At 46.0% G+C, this 18,983-nt stretch overlaps 1 protein-coding gene across 3 annotated transcripts in view; it reads left to right on the forward strand.

Annotated features, from left to right (window-relative positions):
• Nucleotides 1–18,619, forward strand: part of ARMH3 (armadillo like helical domain containing 3) — a 123,574-nt gene extending 104,955 nt beyond the window's left edge. For all 3 annotated transcript variants that reach the window (XM_059851805.1, XM_059851804.1, XM_059851806.1), the window contains exons 25-26: nt 10,285–10,401; nt 16,259–18,619. In XM_059851805.1, coding sequence (XP_059707788.1) covers nt 10,285–10,401; nt 16,259–16,351 — 210 coding nt within the window. In that variant the 3' untranslated portion in view covers nt 16,352–18,619. The remainder of the gene's footprint in view (nt 1–10,284; nt 10,402–16,258) is intronic.
• The last annotated feature ends 364 nt before the right edge of the window (nt 18,620–18,983 follow it).

The raw sequence follows: 18,983 nt of genomic DNA on the forward strand, positions 1-18,983 counted from the left end.
TTTGTTCAATGGGTTTCTTAACTATCCAGATTTTTTGCTTGTATTCAAAAATTTTTATTTTCCCTGAGAACAGACTTCAGTTTATTTTCCACATGTAGTCAGTTAGGCAGGTGAGCTTAGTGTTTCTTCTTTCCTGGCTTCATTGCATCTCCTCAGGCCACTGAATGACTGCCTTTCATCACTTCCACTAAGTGTAATGGAAGTAGGAACTAGGGAACTGATCTTCCTAATGTCTGCCCCTGCAAACATGCACCTTCCTTCTCCAGTCCTCGCTGGTTTTCTCTAGCATGTCCTATATTGATTTGACTTACTTTAAATACAAGCATCCACTTGGTTTGTGGCCAGTTTTTTGGCATGCTGGTATTTAGTTTTGCTGCTTCCTTTAATTAAATTTATTCATGCTGTGCAAACCAAGTTTAAAAAGATTTCTGATCATTAAAAAAAGAAAAAAAAACCCTAATCTAGCATCCACTTTTTCTCAGCAAGCATCAGACCTAGGACTGTATGTTCATAAAGGCCATTGGCTTGCTAGTTGCTGTAAAAGATCAAAAAGAAAATCAAAATGCATGCCAAGCTCCCTAGCTTTTTGGAGTGTCTGTGTTCTCCTTTCACTTGTCTTAATCTTCAAGTCAGAGTCCTGGTGAGTTTTGATTTGGTTTTATCTCTTTGTTAGTCTGCAATCATTATATCCCAAAGAAGTCCATGGTGGCTGTGTGAGGGGCACAAGCTCTCTTGGATCCTCTACTGATTTCTGTGAGCCTGACCAGGTGTCGTTGTTCCAGAAGCTTCATGTGACTGCAGGTGTTTGATTAGACCATGACCAGAATAAGGCTCCCCATTGTTTTTTCCTTGGGCACAATTAGGTTTTGGTTTCTTTGAGCTGGAGCAGTGCACTTACTTCTGTCTGGGTTTGATTGAACAGAAAGGGCTTTGTTGCATATCCTGCCTTAATCTATTCTCTAGACAGCCTTATTCCTGAGCTAACTGTCGTCTGGGCAAATTTGAATTTCTTTGCTGGAAATGAGTCTCCTCTGGTGTATATCAGGTGTCCTGTTGTCATTTCACTAAGGCAATCTCGGCTGAAAGCTGTGTATTTGAGTTCCAGCATTTGCCAGGATGCTTTCTGGCTACTGGTCCTAGAAGGATTTTATTTCAAACTTTTTCTAAAAATCTTCAGCTACCGTTTTTAAGGTTCTTCTATCTGTCTTTGATTTCTGTAATTACTTTGTACATCTTGGCTTCTCAGTTCAGCTGGAGCAGCAGTTCCCAACTTAAAACTCTTTTATCTTGTTGTGGGGACCAAGGTTACTGGTCTTGCTTTGGTCAGTTAAATGGTGCTGAAGAGCTGCCGCTGACTATTGTTTTTCCTCGGTGTTCAGGAGGACAAGGTCTTCTGTAAATAGAGAATTGCCCCAAAGGTTGCACACAAATCACAGCATTCATTTGCTGAATGCTGGTTAGCCACTTAGGCTGAACGGGTAACATGAATGATAACAGTGAGCATAAGGATGCTCTTGTCCTCTTGTGTGATGGTTTGGTGACAGCAGTTGATTTACTGCTCTGTGAGAATGCAGCTGGTAGATAAAAAGCTTCTCCTGGAATAGCCCATCACATTTCAGCACTTAAGTTAATTGTAAGCACAAAGGGGAATAAAAAAATTAACGGTCCAGTCCATTGCTATCTGCAGTGCATTTCGAGCCTTGGCAGAATTGCAAGTGCTCTTAACGTACCTAGCAGTGAGAAATGTTTTCATAAATGCCACCAGCTGGAGATAAGGGTTCACAACTCCAAAATGGGCTGTAACTCCAAAATAGCAAATCTATCTATCTCAGCATTTTATGCTCCTGCCATCATCCTGGCCTTTCTTAATGCTGCCTGCCTTTCTCAACAAAATTTCTAAAAACAGGCAAGCTTAGTGGGCCTCATTCGGTTTCTGGTGTATCTCCCCTTCCAGATCTAAATGTGTGCTCTGGAGACTGCTTATTTTATTAACTGATAATTTTTAAGATAATTTGTTTCAGGATCTTTGACTTCTTTTTCTCTGCCTGGGTTTTGAAAGTGCCAGCATTACACAGTATATGGAGATTTGTTCCCTTGACAGAAGCCCACTAAACCTGTTTTCCTTCCTTGAATGGCACAGAGTTGCCTCCTTTATTTTCCCTGGAGAGCCTGCCCCTACAGTCTGGGAAGGAGCGCCCATTGTCTCACAAAGAATACCAGGTTCTTTGTGCCAAGTGGTATATGCAGATATAAACCCACTGACCATCTTTGAAACTGGGAAAGGTGGATTGGGCTTGAGAAAAAGCAGTGTGAGGCTACATGCATTTTTGCTCCATGTGCTCCAAACCTGAATGGGTTGAGCAAAGTGCATTTAACACGTGTGGGAGTTGTCATGTGTATGTATAGACGTGAGTTCTTGAAACTACTCTGCAGCAAAAGCATTCCTGGCATGGGCTTTCTGGTAAGGTGGGCAGGCTTTCAGCTACCTGGCAGCTGGAGCTCAGATGGTATTTATTGTAGCACAGCACTGCCTAGTCCTAGTGATGGCTGCAGGAATGTCCAGGGTTATCACCACATGAATCTGTTCTGCTTGTCTATACCTCTTACAAATGAAGAGCTCTGCCAGCTGTGCACATAGAGACCATATGTCTCCTTGTTACTTGCCTTTGTCCTTGTTTGCAGCCTTACTGCTTCTTAAAGTACCTGTTGGTTGTTGGGAATGCCTGTCCCATGGGGGCTTGGGATGGGCACTGTTATATACATTTACAGTTGCTTCTTGGTGGAGCTGGGTAACAGTTTTGGCTTTGAGACATTTCTGAAAGCTGAGTGATTTCCAGATTGGTTGGATCAGTGTGTTTTTTACCACCATTAAATAAAGTTGAACACCTAAGGCTTCTAATGGATTGTGGGTTTAAAACATTTCTGAAGCAGATAACTCTTGTCCTAAAATAGGATGCCATTTCTGCTAGCAGAGTTCAGAGAACAACAGTAATTTTCTGAGTGAGCTTATAAATTATTTATCTTTAGAAGAGGCACCTGTGGGCAGAAGAGAAAGACTGTAACCAAACCCTCACGCTCCATGGATAGAAAGTGTTGCCTTTGTAGGCTTGTTCCTTTAAAGATCACAGATCCCTGTGAGATCATTGAACAAACATCTGAGCATCATCTGAGCCTGACAGACTGGCTCTATGCTGAGGTGAGAAAAGGGGGTGTGAAATGTCCCTCCTTGATGCTGCTAACTAAAATAATAATAGTGATAATCTTTTAAGTACGATCAAAACCTTTTCCTTGTGTAGGGAAGTGATGAGGCCTAGATTTTGATACCACTCAAGTGCAGATGTATAAAAGCAGTCCTCAGGAAGGATTTGGGACAAAGAAAGTTACACTTACGTTTGGCTGGGCACAGAGCAGGACTACGAGAAGTGACTGGTAGGGACAAAGGACCAACTAGTGGGCAGAGACAGTTCACTTCCAAACTTCAGGAAGCTGTGTCCTGGCTAATGCTCAGTGAGCTGAGCAGAGGGAGACTGACGCTTTTTAGTCTGTGCTTGCCGGAGTAAACCTGGTGGGAACTGTGTGCAGAGGTCCCTGCACCAGCCCTAGCAGTGGAGAGCAGGGTGAGGCTCCTCCTCTCCCTATTTCCTGGCTCCCTCATCTTTGCTATGTGCTGCTCAACTTTGTCCATGTGTCCAGCTCCAGACACTGAACAAGACTCTCATGAGTTCCATCAGCTTTGGATTCTCCACAGCAGGGCTGGAGCATGTACTCATGTCTCTTTGTTACCCTGGTGCTCATGGGGAGCTGCACCCACCTCTGCAGGCTGTTCTTCTCCCCAGTGACCTCTTACAGCTTTACTACCCAGCAACTTTGGTTCATCCCACCTCAGTGGCATCCTGTTTCATACCTCAGAGGAGAAATTTGCCCTTTTTCCTTTCACTTAATCTTTTGGTCTGGCTGAACTTTTTATTATTGGAAAAAGAGCCTTTTTCCAGCAATTTTTCCTGTACTCAGGGCAGAAAAGATGATGCCTTTTATTCTGGGAATGACAGATGTGTGAGCTGGTGGGGGCTGACTCGCAGACTCATGCTCTCAGCCCACAGCATGAGAGGGCCGTGGGTCCTTCCCTGCATGTAGTACAAGCTGCAGCTGCTGGATGCAGGAGATCTGGGACACCAGAGCAGGATTGGCAATGTGCTGTGAGTCTTACACATATGTGGCATGGTTACCCTTGAATCTGCAGCCCACATCTTTGTCTTTCCCATCTGACCCACTCCACATCCTCTGGATCCACAGATCTGTGCTGTACATGCAGCATGTCCTGGGAATCTGAGTTGTGAAACTATCATAGCAACATCCTCCTCCTCCTTTTCCTCTTAGCATTCATGAACATGGAAATAATAGTCATGGCTTGATCAGTGTGGGGGTGAGGAGTGGTGCTAAAGCATCAGCACTGCATTTAGTTCCAGGATAGCTGCAAAGGTAAGGTAGTGCTGGGTCAGACAAAAGCTCTGTGCTGCTGCTAGTCCTGGAGGGATGCTTTTCTGGAAGCCAGTGTGAGTGGCAGCTGCTTCCAGCATGTGTCTGTAGCATTGGCACCCTTAGTGGAGCCTCTCTCTGAACTTGGATTCTGCAGACAGACAAAGAGGAAAGGGAGAAGGAGATGAGTGCAGCTGGGGTTTGGGCAGAGTCTGTTGGGAAATGTGGCAGCTGTGTGTGTGTTTTTATTTAACTTCTAATTATTTAGTTATGTTCTTTCTCTGTGGTGCTTCTGGGGATTAATTTCAACAAAGACTTCAGCCTGCATCAGCAACTTTAAAGTTGCTCTGTGAGAAGTGTGATGGCACTTGGAAAAAAATTGTTTTCTATATTAATTAGAAGTTACTACTGTAAAATTGATGTCAATTATCCAGCACTTTATTATGGAGAGGCAATAGCCTCTTTGTAGTCCAGGTGTCAGCAGCCTTTTCATTACAATGAGAAATGTTGCAATTCAGTTGAATTCATGAAGAGAAACACTCAGGGACTTTGAGTCGTTGTAGAGATTAAGGAGGGAGAAAAAGGGGAAAATTTGTACTAAACCTGGAATAAGCAAGCCCATTTGATGATTGCAATGTGAAATGCACATTTCTACTGGAATAGGAAAACCCTAGAGTCTCTTCCTGCAGCCTCCACGCTCTGAGCTGAGGGGACAGACTGCTGAGTTTGCTTGCAGCGTTTTGTGCTTTGACTGGGTTTGGGAGGTGGGACTGCCAGAATTCCCTCTGGGTGTGGCACACAGGCAGCGACTCCACCACCTCTGCAGGGTGGACAGAAGGCATTTGTGGCTGCCCTCAGTCCTTCTGCCCTGTTGTGCAGTAGTGCTGATGAGAGGTTGGCATTACATGCCCCATAGACTGGCTGCTCCATCCTCTGGCATGGAGCAGATGGGACAGAGCCTCTGGATTTTCTGTCCTGTGGGGCCTTGCTAGTCCTGACCTACAGACCCTCCCCCATCCCTGAGCAGCAGGGAGTTGGTAAAGGGGCAAATGCATTTTAACCTGAGCATAGTTGGGGGTGTTTTACCTTTTGCTTGATGTGAGATCATTCAGTCAGTGCTGTTCCAACTTCTCCTGTGTAGTGGTAGTTAATGACTGTCTTAGGGGCATGGAGAGGTTTAGTGAGGTACTGGTGATGCTGACTGATTGCATTCTTGTGCTTTCCTCTGCTAATTAAAAAGACAGTGTAGAGACCTTGATTTGTTCTTGTTTCTGTTTTTCCTTTTATTTTTCTGTCATCACCTGTGCATGCTCCCTGGAACCTGCCCACCACCAGATCCTTTGCTGGATGCTGTGAATTGATGGTGCTCTCTAATTTTATGTTCCAGTAAGGCAGAGACTGCAGATGCAGATGATGAAAGATTCTGCAGGTTAAAAAGTTACTAAGCAATGAAGCCACTGATGTCTGCTAGATAGATGGGCCCTAGAGCTGCATGTTGCCCATTAGGTTTTACTGCTGGTGCAGCTCCCTGTGTGGCATTGCTGCTAACAGTAGCAGTGTTCTGCTGGGCACAGTGAGGATAGGAGACTGCTGTAATCCCTGTGTTTGTCCAGGACAGGATCTTCCAGGAGGACTGGTCTCTCCTGGGGGAATGCAGTAGGTTGGCTCTTGCTGAGGATCAGTCAGAGGGAACAGCTCTGGTGCAGTAAGGAAGAAGTCAGTGTGTAGTGACTAGTACAGTAAAATGATGGTGTGTTTTGAATGCTGAAAATTTCAGGGAAGGGGCAACTGCTTCTGGGGGAAATGGTTTCAGAGATTGTGTGGGAGGAGGCCACTGACTCAACTGACCTAGATTGTCCATCCAGTTTGCAAGGCAGTGGTAGAAAGAGCTGGTGGATGGAGCAAAGTAAGGAGCCACAAACTGGGAGATAATCTTGTTCCTCTGGGTGCAGTGACTTGGCATGGCATGGGTGGGATGCTGCAGAGAGCTGAGCCCCACATCAGTCCCTCCTTTGGAAGCCAGCCCTCCTGCCATGTTCCTGAAGGGATGCCTGATGCCTCTACTCACAAGCTGTTGGTATGACTGGGGAAGGAGAGTTTTATGGGGCATGGGCAGTTGTAGCTGCAGGAGGAAGCTGAAATCTGAATGCCAGAGAAAGCACTTGCTGTTCAGAGCAGCTCCTAAAAAGTTGGTTTGGGGACACAAATGCAGGGACCTGAATCTCCAGCATTTCTCTGGAACTTCTGGAAAGCAGTCAGAGAGTGAGTGGTCATAGGGGGTTAATTTGATGGCAAATTATCTTTAAATTACAGTGGTGCAGCTCCACTGAGTTCTGGCTTGTTGCAGTGGAAAAAATGAGCAAATGTAGCCTCTGGGGCTGATACAGGTAACTGCAGGAAGGGAATTCAGCAGCCTTCCCTCCTCTTGTATTGACCCTGAGTTGCTCGCTTCCGTCATACTGCTTTTTAAAGACTCTGATCCCCCTAAGGTAACCTACAAAAAGACTTTTAGATTGTGACTCCATTAGGGTTTGTTTGTTGGGTTTTTTTTCACTGTAAAGATCCAGTAAACTATTTTTAAAAAAAGAAAAAAGCTTCCCCTGCATGTTTATCCTTGCAGTCTTAGGGGTGTCACATCAAACTCCTTGAAGATCATCTACAGTCCGATTTCATCTGTCCTTGCCTGACACTAAAACTGGTGTTTTTCCAGCTTCTCGTGAGATTGTAAAAATCTGAATGAGTATTTAACATCTGTTTGGAAGAGCAGCTAAAAATCCCTTCCCTTCTCCTACTTGACTATCTTGGAATTCATGTTTTCTAGACACGAGACTTCCAAGAAGAATGGGTCGAACAAGACTTTGAAGGAGAAATGCTTTAATCTCAAAATTAAATTGCTCTAGTTCCTCTGTATCTGACAGGAAGGTGCAGATAAAGATCTTGTGTGTTTAAGGAAAAAGGCTGTTCTTCCTGCAGTAGTTTTCCTGAGCAAAAGTCAAAGCAATGTGTAAGAAGGGCAAAGGATGCTAACATGGAGTCTTCTATTACAGAAAGGATGTGAGTTTTTTTGTCATCTGTGTAGGAAGTTGATGTCTTTTAAACCTTCCTGTTAGGTATTCTTAATACCTTTTGCTGCTCTTTGACCTGTCCTCTGTCTTGCAGCTGCATCTTAAAGAGCAGATGAAATCATCTCAAGGATGGCAGGTCCTAATCTCAGTAATAGTTTCTATCCATTACAAGGTATGAAGTGGAAATGATCTGTGAGTGGGTTTATCTCAGATCCCACGTAGCATTTTTTTCTCAGTAGCAGCAAGAAAGGGAAATTATCAGGCAGTAGGGAGAAGCTGTTTATTTTTAACTTACCCTTTCTTTTTAAGTTCTATTTCATAATTAAAGGAGATAAGGAGTGGAAGCCAATGAAATACATAGCTGAAGGGATAAGCTGATCTCAAGCTCACTGCAGAGATTACAATAAGCAACAGAGTAGAGACTTTGGGGACCTCTTTCCTTCCCTGTCCTCATCCTGAGTTCTTAGCTGCCTTTCAAAGGTGATGCAAGCAGACAGATTTAAAGGATTCTGGTTACAGAGCTCACTACTGCTCTCAGAATTTACTTCTCTTCACCATGGTTTGAGGATGCCTCTCTTGAGTATCTGAAGAGATCTCTACTCAGAGCTAGCAAGGAGGAATCCTGATTGTTCCTAAAGAAACACGTGCATCCATTGAGCAATCACAACTTTGTGGCACTGTGCACCCCTGTGTGTATGGGAATGCAGGGAAGCTGAAGGGAAGGTTCCTGGGGAGTCAGGTAGCCCTGAATGAAATGCCTTTACTCTTGAATTACTGCTGGAGAAGCCTGTTCAACTCCTCACCTTTCAAACCAGGTTTTTTCTCTGCAGCTTATTAATCTTGATCAATTTGGCTTCCTCTGATTGACAGGAGCAAGCTGCCAGATCCTTTATTGCTCAGAAGAAGGTGCATTATGCTATTACACTGTGTCCCTAGTGGATAGTTATTCCTGTGCCCAGGTGGCTTTCTTTCATCATTGCTCTTGGCTCTGCAATACTTCTTGTAGCTTCTGCACACAGGAGCAAGAAGGGCAGGCTGAATTTGGAGATGGATGTCATTGCAGGGAATTCTTTCTGCCAGTGGAGCTGACAAGCAAAACAGCATTAGGAAATGAGTGCTGGAGAGGAGGCTGTGAGCCTTTGCAACACTGGCAAGCTGTTCTTAAATAACATTGCAGAATCAGAATCAATGCAGTTGGAAAAGGGCTCTGAGACCTTCAAGTCCAAATCCTTATTCCTGTCCCTAGCTCGTGTCTGCAATGCTGCAGGACAGTTGAGCTGCAGAGACTGCTGTGTGACCATCTCACCTGGGAACCACTTCTGGAACCCCTTTTTTGCCCCCAGTCCTCATTTGGATGATTCCCTGTAGCTTCTGCCATCTCAGGCCCTAGCATGAGTGTCTCTGTGCACCACTGCCACGTGCAGAGTTTGGGGGAAACAAGCTTTTGAAGGAACCCTAAGAAACTTTAGATTTCTTAGAATAAAAGATGTAAGGACAAGATTCAGTCCTGTAAAGGGCAGGAGCTGGAAGCTGCCTAAAGGGGCAGTTGACAGTAGTGCTTACACTGGTGGGAGTACAGGAGAAGTGCAAGGGCTCCTTGTTGTTCTGGTCACTGCTGTCTCAGTCCTCTGCAATGCTCTTCATAGGATCTTTTCTGAATTGTGATGCCTTGGAGCAGGGTCCTCTTGTTTTGCACCTTTTACCACAGGTCTTCCTGGCTGAAGCTTGTCATGAGCTGGGGTCACTGTAGTGCAAACCTCAGATGTTCATATTCTGTTTAGCTCTCAGAGCAAATGGCAACAGCCTAAGAATGAAGTTCCTGTGTTTAGGAGAATCATTTCAGGCATGTGTTTGCCCAGGAGTGTTAACCTCTATGGTTCCTTGTAGGAAGATTGTTGTCACCAACCATCTCACAAGTGCTTTGAGGAATATGTTAGTCCATGCAATGCATTAAAGCTAAAAATCATTGTGGGAGTCCCTCTTGGTGTTCCCTAGTTAGGGAAATGAATAGTTCAATAGAACAGAGATGTGTAACTATGAGTTTGCAAGTATAGCCCAATGCTGGGAGCAGAGCAATAAAAGCTGGAACTGCTTTGGTTGTAAAAGCCAAAGATAGTAAAGTATCTCCTGGGCAGAAGGACCTGGATTCATGTCTTCATGTCTTTCTAAAAGCAGAGTCCATACCAAGGCTGGTCTTCTCTTAGTGCTTGTCAGAAGCTTGTTCCTATCAGAAGAGGCATGTGGTGCTCTGTATGGAAGCAGAGCAGCTTGACCTGAGCAGCTCTAGAAGCTGGTGATTTAGCAGGCTGTGAATGGTGATTCATGAGCCAGGAGGAAAGTGTGGTGACAAAACTAACCTTGGAAAGGCCCTGGGACTGGGCAAATCTGTGTTTGTATTGTGCTTCTCTGTTGCATCTGGGTGTACATGTGGTAATTAGCTGCTTGATTTATTAATATGTCTAATTCTGATGACAGAAAGCTGTTGCTGTCATGGATATAGGTTTCATCTACCATTCTCATGAATGGAGAAATTCTGTAAATTTTTTTCAGGACTGGTTCTTGGCATTAGGAAGACTTTAGTGCCCACCTCCATGTTGTCAATCATGAGCCAAATACTGGCTGTTAAAGCCAAGTCTGTTGTGAAAACAGGTGCCAGAGCTGTGATCTATCTCAGCCCTGCTCCTCCTGTGCTGAGGAGCCTGTGGATGCTGATTCCTGTGCTGTGTTTGGCTGTTCCTGGCAGGTTTTGGAGGTGGTGAGGTCCAACTACGACACGCTGACGCTGAAGCTGCAGGACGGGCTGGACCAGTACGAGCGCTACTCGGAGCAGCATAAGGAGGCTGCCTTCTTCAAAGAGCTGGTAAGCTGCCTTGCCTCTGAACAATCAACAGCCCTCCTCAGAGCCTTTGCTTATGGCCTGGGCAGTGGTATTTGGGGTGCAGCTGGGCAGTCCTGTTACTCCATTGGACTGTCCCCAAAGACAGGGCAGGAGCAGGATCTGGACAGACACTGCATGTCTTAACAGATCTGAGATCTTCCTGGAGCTCCCTGTGTGGCTGAAGAGGAACCTCCAGGTTGCTTAGGCCAGCACTGGTCAGATGGTCTCTGTCCCTTTTGCCATGGGGATTTGCTCTGCTTTGTACTGCTAAATTTGTGTGGGGAGAAGCTGACTGAGTTGACTGCTCCCACCTGGGGTTAATCACACAGAGCAATGTTGCTTTTTTGCTGTAGTTAATGGGACCATAAGGTTTGGGACTGGTGAAATACCTTCCTGCTCATTGCTTTCCACCTTCACTCACAAAAAAAGGGTTCCCAAGCAAAGAAAGTGAAAGCATTCCCTAGAAATTTCTCCATCTGCAAGAGGAGAAGACTGATGGTAGGAAGACCCACAAAAATTATAGAGCAAAGACAAAAATGAGTCTAAATAATTCATGTTGGTAGTTATAATTCTTCAGCAAGCCAGCTTGCTTACCCTTCTCCAGAGAGCCCTGATGGAACTTTTCATGTCCAACAGCCACATGAGCATGAAGGCAGTGTTTTTGTAGTGACTGGTGTGTGAGGGAAGCCTCACTCTTGAATCATTACAGCTTCACCAAAAGGGAGGGATCTCTAACTTTGGCAGCCTTCTCTACCAGTCTGAGAACTGATTCTTTCTCCCAGCTCTGTCCCTGCTGATTGATGAGTAATTGATGCCTGCCTACTCTATCACGAGTCTCCATGAGTTTGGGCATGTTGTTGTGCACCCTTCTGTCAGCTCTGCTCCAGAACAGGCACCTGAAATGGTTTTGTTTTCTTTTACAGCATGTTTTTAACTCTCTTGGGGTCATTCCAGCCCTGACATTGGGTAGTATATGGGCAAAACCACTTGAAATTGCTTCTCTGCTATTTTTCTGCACTCTTTTGTGTCTGTTTTTGTCTCTCTGGCTTGCTGTTTGACACATCTTTCCTGGAATACTGCAAAGAAATTTGGCCATAGCTTTCCTGTGACACAGGCTTCTTCTGTTTCTGTACTCTAGAAAGAAGACACATTCCTCTTTCTCTTGTCATCTGTTCTGTCCCAAGGGCTCCCACCCTCATCCAGCATCTCCTTCCCCTTGGCCACATGACTGCTCTGCTTCCTGCATGTCCCACTTTCCACTTGGCCAGGCAGAAGCTCAGGCCGATCATGCCAATTGATTAAAATGACATTCTCAGTCCTATGATCATCACAACCACAAAACACTACAGCTAAAATTATTTTCTTCCTAGACCAATTTCCTATTTTTTTTCAAAATCCCAAATTTGTATCATTTAAGAATCTGTTTATCATAACCAGCCCATCAACTCCCTTGTGAAATTGCCCATCCGGGTACCCCTGGGACCCTCTCCTCAAGAGCATATAAAAGCCTGAATAATTACTGTATAAATGTGCTGATTTGACCCAGTTGTGAATCAGTTTAATCCACATCTCTAGATGCCCTGAGAATTGGGACCCTATTAAATGTTCTTTACTCACAGCTACAGAAAATCCCCTGCATTCCATTAAGCCGTTCCCTCAGCACAGCGGGAAATGAACCTGATACGCTGTGATTTGTCTTCAGCAAATCCACTTGGCCTCCCGGCCTCCTCCTCTGCTTTTCTCTAGGTGCACAGTAACTGATGGCTTTATTAATTGTTCAAACAACTCATCAAAAAGGCCCTCATCTGCCCTGTCCTTCCCACAGCCCCTGCAAACCAGGTACTTGCTTTCTTTTTGTGAAGCTTTTGAGTTTTTACTTCAGCTTCTGTTGCTGGTCTGATGCTGGATAATACCCCCCTACCCAGTGCTTTGGGTTTAACCTCGGAGGTTTGCAGGATTTCCTGGAGGGGGCAGAAGGAAGTTGCTGCAAATCTCTTTGTGAGCTGTACCAAAGGATCAGGGCTGGTGGTGAACTACAAGTTTCTGAATTCATGTTGATCCCATCAGGTCTTCCTGGACAGGATCTGTTTGCAAGTAATTCTTTCCAGATTCTGCCAGGTTTTCTTATCACTGTCTGTGAATGTTTGCATCAAAGCAAACCCTTCTTGGGTGGGGAATGACACAGAGGAGACATTTTCCTTTTCAGCTGCCTTTTTATCTCTCTTTGCTCCCATTAAGTAGGTGAGCAGGAGCTTCCCCAAGCCATTCTGGGGGCTCCTTTATGCTTAGAAATCTTGTTCTCACTCCTTTGACCTGCTTTGCTAATTCACTGCTTCACTTCTCTTGCTTTGCCTCAGTGCTGCTCTTTCTTGCTAATCCCAAAGAAAAATCTGCTTTCTTCTCCCACTCCCTTTACAAAGAGGTTTTCAAAGGCTGCGATACTGCGGCCACATTGTGGTGGAAGGTGATGTGCAGATTGTTTTATCAGCTGGGCTTTTTGGCATGTTGTGCTGCCTTTGAGGGGCTGAAGGAATGGAGTTAAGAAGTTTTCTTACACTTTTTATTTCTTTTCCTTTGAAGCCTCAGGGATGTCATTTGAGGTCTGTGCTGCTTTGATAGAATGAATGGTTTGGATGAAAGCTTTTGGACCCTCACATTTCAGCTGGAAGAATGTGTGGAAAGAGATTTCAGCATCTTTCCAAAACCTTCACTGTCTCTGCAGTTAGATAGGTTTCATCAGTCTCAACATAGTCTGATTAGGGATTGATTTCAACTGGGGAAATTATCTTAATTTGACTTTTAATTAAGTGTAGTAGTCGGCATAAACGTTCTTCCCATTGTACAAATAATTTAAGGGCTGCTTGTTGATTAGGAATAGGTTTAGTTGATGAGACTTGCTGTGAAATAGGAGTGTCGGTACAACCTTGCACACTTCCAGCTCTGATGACACAAAACTAAAATTTAATCATGTTTCCCCCCCATGGTTAATGCCCTTGCTTCATCCATTCTTTCATTTACTCATTCTTCCACAGGTGATGTCAGTATTTCGTGCATTTTCCATTTTTTCAACATTTGTGGACTAATAGTAAGAAAACAATTTTAGAGCTCTTCTCTCCCTAATTCTCCAGGATACTCCATATAGAAGTAAGAGAGGACATGTGCTCTGCTTGTACTTCCTAGCAGAATTAAAGTTAAAGCTCTGACCTTAATTTCTGCATTTTTGGGGCCTTTGTGTAAGTCTGGAAGGATCTGGTAAATTCCAGGCTAGCAGCCAGGCCTGGGCTGCCCACTGCACCAAGAGCTAGGAGGAGTCCTGGAGTCTATCCTTAGGGAGCAGCTTAGGTAGAATATAGGAAGCTTCTGAAATGTATCCTTGTTACAGACCGACACCTCCCTGAGTAATTGTCTGGTCTTCCAACTCCAAAAGGGAGATGATCTCTGCTCCCTGTGCTGAGCCCTGGTGCTGGAGATAACTTGATTTAACTTGAATTTGAACTATTCTTATCTTTTAAGCGGGTTGGCTCAGGCTGCCTGATTTCTCACAGCAGAAGAAATGCTGGGCACAGATTTGTGTAAATGTCACTTTTGTGTGTTATCATGCCCACTCTTCTCCCCAGTTTGTGTTAAGGCAGATCTATGTTCATCTAGACTGCTCTTGACCAAAGTTTGTGTCTAAAGCTTCTGTTGAAACCTGAAGCTGTCTTTAAATGAAACTGGCTCCACAGTAGCTTCAGGTGAGCTCCTCCACCTCTTCACAGCCCATAGGTTTTAAAAGTTTTTCCTCTTTTCCAGTGTAAATCTTCTTTGTCTAAATTAGGCTGTGTATTTCTTGCCCCATCCTTGGGGAGCCAGATAAATATTACTCACTGTTCTCTTTCTGACCTCATTTTACATAATGGAGTGTGTTTGCTCTATTCTTCCTTCTCTTTGCAAACTAATCAGGCTAATTAATTTCTTGTGCTCTACCCCATAGCTACAATTTCTGCTAAATCCTGTGTTCTCATTGTGCCACTCCAGCCTCACTTTCTGGGCTTGCGGAGACTCCTTCTTGGAGACCTTGCTGTGTATACAAGCTGGGAATCTTCTACTGCTGGTGCCTGAGTCCTAGCAGCAGTTCCTGAGGCCAGGAGCTCATTACTGCTTGTACTTTGTGCTGCTGGGACCCACAGAAATACTTTTAGCCAGAATAAGGGTACTGGCTTACACTGCTTGTAGCATCTGCCCCTTTTCTTCAGGCACTCATATTCCCCAGAGCAGAGAACTCCCCACAGCTCATAACTCGTTTCTTTCCTTCTTGTAAGAGCTGATAGAATCACTGGCACTGGAGCACTTGGTAGGACTGGGACCAAATCCTGCCAGTGGGACTCCTGGCACCAGGACAGACTTGTGCCAGCCAGTGCTCTGGAGATCACCTGTAGCAGTGTTTAACACAAGGTACAGCTGTGTTTATCTTGAAAGATGTGCTCCCAAACTATTTGAGGATAGAGTAAAAGTTAAAAGACACCTAAAGTAGGGAGTTAAAGGGGTGCTCCAAGGGAACAAAGATGCTTGGGGTCTCTGCCAAGCATCCTGATGTGAAGGAGAGTTTGTGGTTTCTGCAAATGACATAAAACTTAAGTACTTTGTCTCTTAGGGTAGACATCTTTGCTGGCATGCTTGGGTTGTTAGGTTTGCAGTGGGGCTCACTGGAGTTCATTTCACAGCTTTCCCTGTTAACCTTCCAAGCTTTGCTTTCCTTCCCTTTCTTACACATTCTGCCTTTTGGGTAGCTTTCTGCCCTTTCAGTGTGTTTTTCTCACTGGGTAGCAAGTGGGACCCTCGGCAGTGTGTGTATATATGCTCTTCCAGCCCCTGGTATTGGATTCCTCATTATGCATCTATATAATTCTTCCTCCGGTGCTTTTACAAAGTACAAAACACTAACCAGGTCAGCAACAACCTTATTATCACAGGCTCCGAGTCTCTGGGAACTGTAATCCTGTTGTTTGGATGAGCTTGTGTCAGTTTTGCTTTCTGTCACTGCTGCACAGTCGCTGACACAGATGATGTTTGACTTTGTTTTCTCGTTGCCAAGTGCAGCTGAGACTGAGCCCAGTCTGGGGCCTGCGTATTTGGCCAATGAGTCTGCTGGCACGAGGGGGGGAGGGAAGCTGCTGTCAACAGGGCTGCCCAGCTCTTCTTTGTGCTCTGTGGGTGACCAGAAGTCTGGGTGTCATTGAGGGATAAAAGGTGTCTCTTCTTCAGAGACAGCCAGTGAGCCAGCTGCACGTGTACAGCGTTCGGAATGCACACAGCTGGCTCTGAACCCAGGGGCTTCTGCCAGCCTGGGTGATAATTTGTGTTTACAGCACAGTGGCATGGCCTCTGTCCTCTCCTTCAGTCTGTATCTTTGGCTCTGCGGGTTCTGGAGCAGGACAGAGGCCATGGCACTGCATTAATCTAGGAAATGCTCACTGCCACTCTGGAGGGCATTGATAAAATATGTTCTTTAAGCTGCAGCCTGGGAGTGCTCACTTCCCCCATCTCTTTGCTCCAGAACAGGAAACACATCATAGCTCATGCATCCACACATCTTCTCCCATCTCGATCTCATTGGGAGTTCACTCTCCTTGCTGGGATGTCACTGTAGACATTCCTGTTTTTCCAAGAAACAGCTGAACCTCAGCATTTCCTTGCTAGGCTGGAGTCTCAGTGAGAGCTTGCTGCAGCAATTGCTGTGCAGCTGTAAAGGCAAAACAGCTTCACGCTGAGCATGGAGGTCAGCAGTGTCAAAACTACCAGGCTCATGAGGAGCCAGGACGAGTCCCGTGGCTAAAACATCCCGTTTTGTTTCTGTCAGGTTCGCTCCATCAGCATCAACGTGAGGAAGAACCTTGCTTTCAACACGCTGAGCCAGGAGCTGCTGCTGAAGGAATTCTCGACGATCTCTTGAAGCGGGGACGCTGCGGCAGCGCGGGCGGAGCCGGGACGGCCCGGTGGGCAGGGACGCTCCCGCTCTGCGGCCCCGTCGCCTCCTGCCTCGGAAGGGACTGTGTTTCTTCTAGGGGAGCGCCTTGCTGCTGTGTGTTTGATCCCAAAGGAATGTGTTTAAACAGAACTTGGGCTGAGGAGAGCTGATTGGCATGTTGAGGAGGAAGCAATTTTTTATGGTGCCACGGGAGTGGGCAGCCATTCCTGCGACATAGCAATGGGAGATTCCCTCCACAGCCTCAGGGAAAATGCACTGGAAACCTTTGTAGCAGAGCTGGGGAGAGCTCACAACTGAAATAATAAAACCAGCCCAGCTGTGTGAAACTGTTCTGGGTAGAGATTGCTCACCTGCTCTATGGGGAAAAGCTCTCTGGTCCCAGGTGGGGGCTGTTCTTTTCCATCAGCCTGGGTCAACATGTCCCTCTGTCATGTAAGTCAAATCCACTGCCATCCCATTGGGAATGGCTTTGGATTATAAAACGGTTTCCCCAAGGAGCAGGCCTTGCTCACTGCTGTCTCCTGATGTCAAAAGGTGTCACTTCAACCAAGCCATTGAATTACTGGAAAAGGGGAAATTTTGCCTCCAAGGCTGTTGGCTTGCAGGGTCCAGTGTGAGCCAGTATACAAGAATAATGGTCATCAAACAGAGCACTTTGTTACTGGAGACCTGCTCTGCTTGGGGTCACTGTTGCTTCCAGTAGCCCCAACTCATCTGCTGTTTCTAAGGTAGAGGGACATTTTTAGATATTTGGTTTTCATGGGGCAGAGGCTGACTCCTTCTCCCCACTCACCTTGTTGCCCATCAGAGACCGCTTTGCGACAATCCTCCTCTTCCTCACAGGAACATCTGCCTTGCACATGTTTGCAGGTGCCTGGTGACCTTCATAAATGAAGAAGTCTCCAGTTTTTCCTTTGTGTGTAGCACACAGTTAAAATGCATCTGGAGAAGTAGTGACTTCACTTGCTTGCCCTCCTGTCTTCACCAAGCGATGTACAGCTGTGTGTGCTGAGGCTTCCCAGGGAGGAGCTCTGGGATGATGCTGTGGGGCACAGGCAGAGCTCTCTGCTCCCAGAGCCGGGGCTTCAGAGGTGCCCACATCTGGCAGAGCCTGTTTAGAGTGCTGTGTCAGGCTCCCAGCTCAGGAATACACAGCATAAACACCTGTTCCACACCTGTTCCCTGCTCATGCATTTTTAGCTCCCAGCAGTGATGTTATGGTATTAGGATCTGGCCTGACTTGGTGGACTGAAGTAGAGAAGTTATTTACATCCCAGATCCACAGGTTTTTTTCCTACCCCTAGAAAACAGGTGTTTTTTTAGAAAAGTGCCTAGTCCTGCTCTTAGCCTTGTAGGTTAGTATGAGTAATGTGGATGTCATGCTCATTTACTACCATTTTTAGGCAAGGCTTTTTTCATGCTAATGTGCATTAATTGTGTAATGTTTCATCTTACCTGCGATGAGCATGGGAAACTGAAAGCTGTGTCCTTGGCCACCCACTGGGCACAACACTGATGACATCCTTATGTTTTTCTTGGGAGCACTGGCTTCTCTCAGTAGATGATACTATTCCTCAGCAGGGAATTGTCTGGCTTTTAACAGCTAAGCCAGACATTTATTTGCTTTCTGTCATGCAAGTGTATGGGAATGTGTATGTGTCAGAGGGACAGTGCTTAGGAGAGCAAGCAGGCTCCATAAAATCACTGCCTGAGAACAGGCCAGGGCATGTAGAGGAGGCAGCTTCTCCAGTGGAAAATGAGGAACAGTTGTTTGCAGTACATGGTGCTTGTCTGGGGGGATAGAGGGGGATCTCACCTCTGAGGGGGGACTTCCTTCTCAAGGGGACTTGAGGTGCAGCCCCAGCATTGTGACTGGTGGAGCTTTGAGTCATCCAGTGTCCTCGTGCCTCCTGTTCTCTGAGCCCATTTAGGCTGAGCCTAGACACATATGTGAGAGAGTTTGGGATGAGTCTGCTTCTGACTTGGCAGCCTCTGGAATTTTCAGCTTCTCACTCTGGGCTCAGCTATCCTGTCTCCCTGAGGGAGCTCCCCTGCTGGGATGATCATAGAAGCCCAGGCATGTGTAGGATCAGTTCCTGAGCCCAGCCCTCATCCAAGTCTGAGCTGGGGAAGACTGTGATACATGTCCTCTTGTCACACTGTCACTGAACCAAGCACTGTAAATGGATGTACATACAAACCTAGAGCTCAATAAATAGCAGAGCCCCGCCAGTCCAGAGTGTGCAGTGTTTGTCCTTCACTGGAGGGAGAGTGGGGTGGTTGGGGAGTGGTCCTGTCACCATTTGGTGGCACACTGGCTGCAGCAGGGCAATCACCTGCCCTTGGGCTCTTCCTGCCTGTACAGAGGGAGGCTGTGGTGCTGCACAGTGATGCTTTGTCCTTGGTCCAGTGTGCGGGTACCACCCAACAGTCAGCATCCCTCTTCCTCCTGCGTGTCCCTGTGGCTGGCACTAAGGACACCATGAGCAAGGCTGAGAGCCCATGAGTGAGGGATGCATGGTGTGATGCTCTCTGTTGCTGGTGCCAGCAAACTCTTGCTCACAGATTCTGCTGCACCTTTGTCTGCTTTGTTAAA

This window comes from Haemorhous mexicanus, chromosome 7 (genome assembly GCF_027477595.1).
Source record: "Haemorhous mexicanus isolate bHaeMex1 chromosome 7, bHaeMex1.pri, whole genome shotgun sequence".
NCBI classification, from domain to species: domain Eukaryota; kingdom Metazoa; phylum Chordata; class Aves; order Passeriformes; family Fringillidae; genus Haemorhous; species Haemorhous mexicanus.